Source organism: Larus michahellis, chromosome Z (genome assembly GCF_964199755.1).
Source record: "Larus michahellis chromosome Z, bLarMic1.1, whole genome shotgun sequence".
In the NCBI taxonomy this organism is placed as follows: Eukaryota; Metazoa; Chordata; class Aves; order Charadriiformes; family Laridae; genus Larus; species Larus michahellis.
The window spans coordinates 75,415,326-75,424,992 of NC_133930.1; the positions used below are offsets into that span (position 1 = coordinate 75,415,326).

At 52.7% G+C, this 9,667-nt stretch overlaps 1 protein-coding gene across 1 annotated transcript; it reads right to left on the reverse strand.

Annotated features, from left to right (window-relative positions):
* Window positions 1-3,980: 3,980 nt before the first annotated feature.
* Window positions 3,981-9,152, reverse strand: TOPORS (TOP1 binding arginine/serine rich protein, E3 ubiquitin ligase). Its single transcript, XM_074570475.1, has 2 exons — window positions 8,838-9,152; window positions 3,981-7,507 (listed from the first exon to the last, which is right to left on the reverse strand). The coding sequence occupies exons 1-2, from the start codon at window positions 9,120-9,122 to the stop codon at window positions 4,505-4,507; spliced, it is 3,288 nt and encodes a 1,095-aa protein (XP_074426576.1). The 5' UTR covers window positions 9,123-9,152; the 3' UTR covers window positions 3,981-4,504.
* Window positions 9,153-9,667: the final 515 nt, after the last annotated feature.

The window sequence follows — 9,667 nt, forward strand, 5'->3', positions numbered from 1 at the left end:
GCTGTGGGGCTGCAGCTGGTCACAGGGCCTTTGTTGTCCTCTTCCTCGCCGGCTGCTTGTGCATCCTGCTGGGCCAGGTGCCGGCGGAGCTCCTGGCTGCACAGGCGCACACCCAGCATGGTGAGGTGGCGGAAGAAGGTCCCCGTGAGTTCTGGCAGGCAGTTCTGCAGCTGCCGCTCCAGCACCGCCTTGTCCAGTCCCCAGTGGCACAGGTGGGCCACGATAGTGCTCTCCGCCACAGCCACATCCCACCACCGGTCTTCGAAGAGCACCCCGAGCTCCCGTCGCAGCCATGGCATCAGGGGCTCGATGTTCTTGGGGTGGCTCTTGAAAATGTCCGCCCAGACCTCAGCAGGGAAGGCGTCCACCTGAGGCCTGGACGCCGCAGCCCCCCTCCTCGTCCTGGAGGTCTGCGGGGTGTGGGACGGCGAACGCCAGATAATCGTCATCCGACCACACCGAGAACACGATGTCCGTCGCCACGCACTGGCACACAGCGCAGTTTGGCATCTGCTGTGCCCAGCGCATTGCACAGCCTACGCAAAATTGGTGCAGGCAGGGTGACAGGTAGGCGACGTCCTCTTCATCGTCGTGGCAGATGGGGCACCTCCACTCGCTCTCGGTGGCCATACTCTCTGCGCTCTGCGGTGGGTCGGGGAGTGCTGAGGACGAGGAGCTGCTCCCTCTTGCCGGTGCCGCAGCGGCGGGTGTCAGGTGCTGCAGAATGGAGAGAGGCCACGGTCAATGGCTGTCCCAGGGAGGGGAGGAAGAAATGCCCAGCCCCTGGAGAAGGACACCCTGCCGGATCCCCCAGCCCCACCGCCCACCCCACGAGCACCCCGGGGGCACGTTTCCCCCACAGCTCACCTCCGCTGCTGCGAGCGCGCCCCGCGGTGCCCGGCTGCCTGAACCAGGCAGGGCCGGGGAAACACAGGGGATTGCTCCGGGACGGGCACCGAGAGCTGCTGACGGCAGCCCCCAAAGCACCACCCAGCACCAGGGGAAGCCTCGCTCGGCGCTCCACACCTCGCAGGCACGCTCGGCAGGAGTCCAGGCACGAGCCAGGCTGGACCAGGCTCTGCCGGCGACCGAATATAAGCAGCCAGGGATGTGAGGTCACAGTCTGTCGCTCACGAACATGGATGTCACAATGGCCCGTCTCTGCCGTAGAGCTCGCCCGGGCTTCAATCCGTCCGGCTTCCAGTGAAGGACTGCTCTCACTGTAAAAAACATCTCTCTTACTTAGAGATAAATCCTGTCCCAGTGGCAAGGAGAGCAGCTAAGAGCAACTGACAGAGGCAGAGGAGCACAGGGGAACCCAGAGGAAAGCCCTGGACTCGCACACCCTTGGGTGCGATTCCACTCACACCCGTCCTGCTGTGCCAGTCCCCAGCCAGCAGGACAGAGGCTCTGGAGGGATGGGGCCCCCAAAGCAGGAATGCTCAGCCAAGGAGGCATCCTTTGCCCTTGCATAGCTTGTGGGCCACCAGCCTTCCTTCCTGCTGGAAGCTGCTGGGCCACCGGGCCAGCTGATCTCTCTATCCAAAGAGCCAAGGGGAAATGAAGTGCGTAGGGGGGCAAACAGAGGCAGAGCAGTGAAAGAACTTTTTTGGAAAATCGTTCACCTGGCAGGTGTAGTTGCAAGAATAACAGTTTGACCCATGGCCACCTCCCTGAACACGCTGCGCTGCCGGCCTGGGAAGTGCAAATCCCTCTTCCAGGGCTGGGGAATGCAGGGTGGTGGTCACCGCCCACCCTCGGCAGGTCTTGCCCCCTCCTCCTCCATCAGCCTGGGGTTCTACAACCCTCACCTCAGTTCATCCAGCAGCACAGGCAGCATCTGTCTAGGAGGACAGCACCTCGTCCGTAATACTGCCAAGCTGGTCCTGGGTATTGGAAACAGGAACAGTTTCCCCTTCCTTATATGTCCCTCCAGTTCCATGATCAGTTGTTGGTAACACTGCACAGACAGACCTTGGCAATACAGAACTCTGTACGCTTCAGTCACAGTCTCCTCTGTCGGCCGCAAAGGCTGGCCTTCTGTGAGAACACTCATTCTCATGCGAATCCTTCCATCTGCTTGCCATTGCAGCAAATGGCTCAACAACCTCTCCAAAAATCCCCCGTAGTCAGAGAGAACAGCATGCATGGAAGTTGGGAAAACCTCAGAAGGTGTGGTATCACCTCGTTAACCTAGGATGGTTATGAAATCACCATCCCTTGCAGGTATTGAAGAAGACTGCAACATGGTCAGTACCATGCTGAAACAACTCACTTGGGGATTTAGACTTCAGTGCTGTCAGGTGTGCTCATCACTGTTTTTGCACACACAATCATGTAGCTACTGTCATGTGGGATCCACATCTTTCAAGCCAGGGTGTACTGGGTGTTATGTGGCACGGTTTTGGTAGCAGGAGGTGCTGCAGGGTGGCCTGTGTGAGAAGAGACCAGGGCCTGCCCTGTGCTACACAGAGACAGTTCCAGCTGGCTCCCCAACAGACCCACCGGAGGACAGAGCTGACCCCAACAGCCACACTGGCGGTGCCCCTGTGAAAACATATTTAAGAAAGGGTAAGCTGCGGGGCAGTTGTGAGAGGAGTGCGAAAAACATGAGAGAAGCAGACCCAGAGGTCAGAGAAGCACTAGGGGGAGGAGGAGTAGGAACTCCAGGTTTCGAAGCACAGATTCCCCTGCAGCCCACAGTGAAGACCATGGTGAGGCAGGCTGTCCCCACGCAGCCCATGGAGGTTAACAGTGGAGCAGCTGTCCACCTGCAGCCTGTGCAAGACCCCACCCACACCAGAGCAGGTGGAGATGTCCTGAAGGAAGGTACAGCCCATGGAGACTGGAGACAACAGGAGGTTCCTGGCAGGAACTGCAGCCTGTGTTTAGGAGCCCACGCAGGAGCAGGTTTTCTGGCAGGAGCTGTGACCCACGCTGGAGCAGTCTGTTCCTGAAGAATTACCACCTTGTAGAAAGGAGCCAGGCCAGAGCAGAGGGACAGAGTTAAGGAGGGAAGAGCAGCACAGTGTTACGAACTGACCACAACCCCCATTTCCCATCTCCCTGCACTGCTGGGGAGGGGGAGGTTGAACCTCAGAAGAACGGAGGGTAAAAAAACTTTAGTTCTTTGTTTCTCATCATCCTGCTCAATTTTTAATTGGCAATAAATTACATTAATGTTCCTGAGTCTATTGGGCCTTTGACAGTTATCATTAACTGATCTCTCTGTCCTTACCTCACGAGCTCTCCCTTCTTATTTCCCACCCCCCCCCATCCTGTGGAGAAGGGGAAGTAACACAGCAGCTTGGTGAGTATCTGGCAGGCAACCAACCAAGGTCAAACCCATCATCCCTGGAGGCAGTAACAGAGAGACAGAAGGCAACTTCCTGGTTCAGCCCCCAGAGCTACTGCTGTGCGCAGAGAAGGCTCAACCCTGGAGAACAAGACCCTGCCTGAGCCCCATACCTTGCACATACACACAGCAGGACATCTAGGGGGAGCTGAGCTGCGTGAATGGAGCAAGGATGTCAGGTGGAGCTGCTGTATTGCCAAGGCTACATTCAGGATGGAGGTCTTCAATTATGTAGTAGCAGGGCATACAGAAGAGGAAAACAGGCTCCTTGCGACTTGCACTGCAACAGGATGCAAGGTAGAAGACACAGATTGCAACAAGGGAAATGCAAAGGAAAATTCTGGAAAAAAAACCCCACATTTTCTGTGGGAATTCTTAAACATTAGAAGAGGTAGCACAGACAGCCCATTCAGCTTTGGGAATATTCAAAACTGAACAAACCCTGAGCAATCTGATCAAAGCTCTTCCTGCTTTCAGTAAAGGAAGGGACCTGACGACATCCAGAGGTCCCTTCCAATCTGGAATACTCCTGACAGCACGAACATCAAGTGGTCTGTACTGGTAAGACATCCAAACCCGAAAGATAAATGCTCTGTTTGCTCAGTACATGGTCCACACATTTAAATTAATTTTACAAAAAACAGTCTTATTGCTTTATTCAGATTTTGACATAGCTTAATTTTATGTTACTGGAAGTCCCATTGAAGATCTATATAGAAGTCGCTGACTACTTTTGAGCACAGATCAGCTTAAACCAAACAGATCAAAACAATGGTAGAATTCAGACTAAACAATTTCTTATGAACTAAGCAATTCTTCCTTTGTCTAAGAAGAGCAATCCCCATAAAATGCATTTTCTGGCTTTTGGTTTGGCTCATTTTTGTTTGCAATATTCTATAGATATATTTTACATACTACAAGAATACAGGATGGTTTTATGAAATTACAACTTCCAGTCTTCTGAGAAACTTTAAAGTTACGTACTAGCAATATTCTATTTTTGACTTAAAAGTGCATACACATTCAAAGGTTTTACACATTTCCCAGACATTTTTTAACATACACAAATTACAACAGGTGGCTTTGTTCTCAAAGGGAAAAATGTAGTTACAAATTCACAATTTTAAGAAGTGTTCTGTGTAAAATGTGCTACATTTTTTCTTCTGGGAAATCAAACCAAGAGGATCTGTTGACAAGTCTCTTTGGCAGTGTTAGTATCAGTGGTCGTCTCTCTGGACACTCTAGGAAGGAAATCCTGGGGGAAGGCAGTTGACTGGAAGGCGCTGCTGGTGCTTCCTGAACGTGGCTGGTTACAGTTCCTGTGTGAGGGGTGTTACTGCTGGTATCTGCTGTGGTAGGACTCTGATCAGCTGCTGTTTCTTGAAGTTTGTCATCAGCATTTCTAATGTCACCATCTAAGTGTCCGCTTTTGGTAGGAGTACTGTACTTTTTGTCTGCTCTTCCAGTTTCCTCACCAACTCTATAAACATCTTCACATCCTGTCCTTCCCAGAGAAGACGACGGAGACTCATTTTCCCTCTCATTTATCTGAGTTGTGCCTGTCCAATTAATACTGCTGTCACATTCGGTATTTTCTGGCTCCTTGCTACTGTCACTATCAATTGTAATCACTACTGGAGAAGAATGTGATGAGTTACTCACGTGGTGTTTCCGGTGTTTCTTCTTATGCTTTTTCTTTTTCTTTTTAAGATGCCTTGTTGTATCTGTTGCTTTTCCTTCATAGACTATCTCCACACTTGGACTCCTCATCTTTTTCTTCTTTTTCTTACGCTTTGTCTCGCTGCTTGCTCGATTGTCTGAAAGGCTGTCTTCATTTTTGTAGCAGTCACCAAATTTTGAGGAAGTTTTCTTGGGGTCATTTTCTCTTTCTAGACTTGTGCTTTCCATGAATGCATTCTCCAAGTGGCGAGTTTTGTATTTCCTTTTTCCGCCAGGCTTTTCACTTTTCATTCTGTCAGTTCCTCCAGAAGGTGTCCTTGACCTGTCACTTGATCGACTCCTTGACCTGCATCTTTCATAACAGTAATAGTGTCTCTCACGGCCTCCCCGCTGGCTATGTGGATCTGTCCTTTCAATAAATGATCGTATCCTGTATTCTGGACTAGCAGATTGCCTTGAGTAGAAAGGATTAGACTGAGTCCTCCTCCTGCTGGAGGATTCATAGCCATCTCCAAATGTCTTTCGACTACAGAAAGCATAACCCCACTGGTATCTACTTTGATAATTGTCTCTTACATAGTAACGATCACCGTCTCTACTTCTTGATCTCCTTTTGCTGTGGCCTTTGCTACGCGATCGTGATCTGCTTACTTCTCTAGATGGAGTGCTCTCACGACTTAGAGAGCCTCTCTGGCTTTTTAGAGAGACTTTGGAGTCATGAGCCCTCGACTTCTTGCTTCTTTTGCTCTTATGTTTGCTACTATCTCTGCTTCTCGATCGTTTCCTTTTAGATTGGCTTTTGCTACGATGCTCCTTCCTAGACCGATGGCCATGACTGCCTCGACTGCTCCGTGAACAGGACTGTGGGCTCCTGGACTTTCCCTTTCTAGGCAATCTGTGATTCCAAGGGGAGCATATTGTATCACTCCCTGGGGAGGGGCTCCAGCTCAAGTGCCGTGGAGACAGATCTTTTACCTTGCATTTGTTCTTCTCGTCATCTTTTGACTCTGTCTTCTCAACTGCGGGAGACAAGCAGCTTCTACAGCTACCTACATCCTCCTTGTATGTGGGGGAATGTGGCGAGAAACTTCTGCTTGATTCACTGTCACTCCAGCTGCGACACTGGATTGGCTGCTGTTTCTTCACATCTTCCTTTTTCTCTTCCCTGATGGACTCCTCAGAGTCCGAGGACAGCTCAACAACTTCTGGCGTCCTCTCAGCTAACGGCTTAACATACCCAACAATAACACAATTGTCCGAGGAAGAGTCACTGTCGTTTGAGTCACCATTAGCCTGTAACTGAGTCTGCAGTTTAGTTCTTTGACTCTTTGTAGCAGAGTCCTCATCAGAACTTTCTGACATCTCCAGAGGAGAAGCTATGGTTGCACGAACCTCTTCTGAAATGGAATAGGAAGGCCCTGGAGTTTCATCATCCCAGGGGGCCTGATCAAGACCAGTCACAGACGAAGTGTTATCTGGCCCTTTAGAATATGCCACATCTGGAGATATTGTAATAATTGACGAGTCTGACTGACTTCCTTCATCATATGATGGCGCAGGACAGTCATAATTGGCATGTTGATCATATGCTTCTAAGTTAAAAGGACAACGGGCAAAACTGATGAATTCATGTAAGAAGTGTTCAGTCCGATTCAGCAAAAACGGCTTTAAATCATCAGCAAAGGCCTGACTTTCCAGATCATACCTAGTCACATTACTCATGATAATGTGCTGTACAATATTAACCAAAGATCCATGGGCACCAAACAGGACTGTAAGTTCTCGCTTCAACCAAGGAACCAACCTGTGAAGGCAAGCAGGGTTGCGGCGGAAAAACTCAGCTGAAATGTCTCGATAGCGGCCACCATCCTGAATACTACGAATACGCACACCAGTACGGTACAGAGCTCTGCGGAAGTTGATCATGTCCTCCTCCTGAATCTGGCGCAGAGATCTGCCCTCTGCGCTAGCCTGCCTCCTTGAGGCCAGCCTCCTTAACATCTGCTGAATCTCTCCATCTTGCTGCCGCACTGGTTCGCTCGACAACCCTTCAAACAATATCCCATTATCTGGGGGGGACAGCGTCCTTCGGGAAGGGTAACTGCTAGAGCGGCGTTCCCCTGTTAATGTGGTACGGTAACGAAATCTCCGGCCATCAGGGCTGGAAAAAGAGCTATTTTCTAAAGGGCTGAGTATGTACTCCTTAAAGTCATCTTCAGCACGAATCGTATGGAAAATGGAAAAAAAGGGTTGCTTGCAGAGAGGGCATTCTGCTTTGTTTTTTGACCACTCCTGGACACAGCGGAAACAGAATCTATGCAAGCAGCGATCTAAATATGCAACATTGTCAAATCTATCCAAGCAGATGGGGCATTTAGAGTCAGGAGATGCATCTGTTGGCAGCTTGCTGGTGCCGGCTTTCGGCGAAAAGTTGCTATCTTCTGAAAACTCCTTATCTGCTGGAGTCATGTTCTACAAAAGAAAGAGACAGAAGATCATTGCTGTCTCAGAGAGACAAAAATATTAAAGCCTAGACACAGAAACGCATAACAGACACTTTTAAGGCTGCAAGCCCCAGCATTAGCACAAAGAGGCAGCAGGACCTAGCTACTTTGCTTGGCCTCTCCTCACAGTGAGATCTGGTTCTTCAGCGCTGCACCTTTTAAACAGAGCTTCAATCTTGCTTGAATCTGGCCTATATGAAGGTAACAGACAGGACTCTGCCTTCTTCCCCACTCATAAATAACTGCTTTGATATGGTCGGTAAGTTTATGATTAACATGATATCCTCTGAAACATACTTCCAAAAGAGACCAGTGTTTACACATGAAAAATATGAGAACAGTTAGTTCCGTCCTCTAAGAAATAAAGTCAAACCAAGTAATTGCACTCAAACTAAACCGCCCGTTCCCAAGTTCTTCTGGGCCTGTCCTGTCCTGCACCCTCTGCTCATGTTTTGCTGGGCACTCACACTGGAACATATATGGCTTGTTAGACTAGACAACCTCCAGGCATGTGTTCCAGCCTAAATTAATCTTTGTTTTTATGACTGAAGCAGAAAGAGCCAGGTGCCATTCCTACACCCACCCTCAGGTACACGCTGCCTTTTTATCTAGTCAGGCCATTGTCCTGGTTTGAGGTAAAGCAGAACCAATTTTCTTTCCGGTAGTTTTACTTTTCAGCTAAGCCTCTTCTAACCAACTGCAATCTCTGAAATTAACGGCGTGTTTTTCAGGCAATATCTGCTTCTGGCAGGTAAGGCCTGATGTTTATAGTGACCGCCAAGGACACGGTATGCAGACAGGCTCCTGCTTACGCTTACTGCTATGAGCACCAAAGTCGACAAACTTTGTGATTTGCCCCGTTGGAGCGACAGGGAGCAGAAGAGCGCAGAGGGGTTGCGCCTCCGGGGAGGAGCGGACAAATACAACTAGCAACAAACACATCTATTCTAAAGCTAATTTAGGTATCGGCATTACCCTAATGCGTTACAGCTCAGTGGAAATAAGTTACCGGGGCACCTCAAAACTCACTCGCCCACCTTCTGCGGCTCGCAGCCGCCCGCGCGACCCGCCCGCGGGGGCACTCGCGCCGGGGGAACGCGCGCGGACGCAGTGTGCGCCACAAAGGCACGCACCGGGCGTCAGAAACGCACGCAGGCACGCCCGAAGGAAGGAGGGGGAAGGGGGTTCACGCCCCCCCCATCCCCACGGTGCGACATCACCGCCCGCTCGCCCGCTGCGGGACGCCTCTCCCCCCCGCCCCCCGATCCCGCGCCCCGTCAGCCGCCGCCCGCACTCACCGCCGCCGAGCCCTCGCTCCCCCTGCGGGCCGGGGCCGCGGCCGCCTTTAGCCGGTGTCGCGTCCGGCAGCGCCCGGAGCCGGCAGCCTCCCGTCGCTCCTCCCCCGGCGGGCGGCGGCGGGCGCCCTCCGCCAGGCGCCGTGCGGGCTCGGCCATCGGCAGCGGCGGCGGCGTTGCCACAGGAACGGTTCCCCCCCGCCACCGGCCGGGCAGCGCCAACCCGGCCCGCCGCCTGCCGGGAGCTGGCGCATTTCTCTGACGCCGCTTCCGCTCTGGGGATGACATCTTCCCGGCGGGCGGAGCGCAGGGCGAGGAGAGGGGAGGGCTGGGCCGGCATGGCTGCGCCGGGGAGGAGGGACCCGCGTCCGCTCTGCTGTCTGGTGCGGCCTGGCGGTGCTGGGCCTAGCGGTGCTGGGCCTGGCGCGGACGGGGGGTGGGGGGTGCGGGTGCTGGGAGTGCTGGGCTTCGAGAATTCGCGGCAAGGGGGAGCCAGGCCTGGTGATGGTGGTGGTAGTGGGCTGCGGGAATCCGCGGGGTGGGGGGCCGGGGGGGAGTGTGGGAGGTGGAACTAGGCCCGTAGGCCTGAAGGCCGGGTTTACTGGTCGGGGGAATTTGCCTCTTGGTGGAGGCAGCGGACACCGGGACCTGAAAGTTAACTGGGCCTCCTGCCGCCAACGCGCAGTCCGCTTTCCCCCGCAGGTGCTGGCTGCTGTCGTGCTGCTTTGCTGGGGCTTCGTCCTCTATGGGGCACGGGTGGCTGCCCTGCGGCAGCTGGAGAGCAGCCTCCTGGCCCAGGGGCTGCCCTAGGCAATGGCAGAGCACGTGGACAC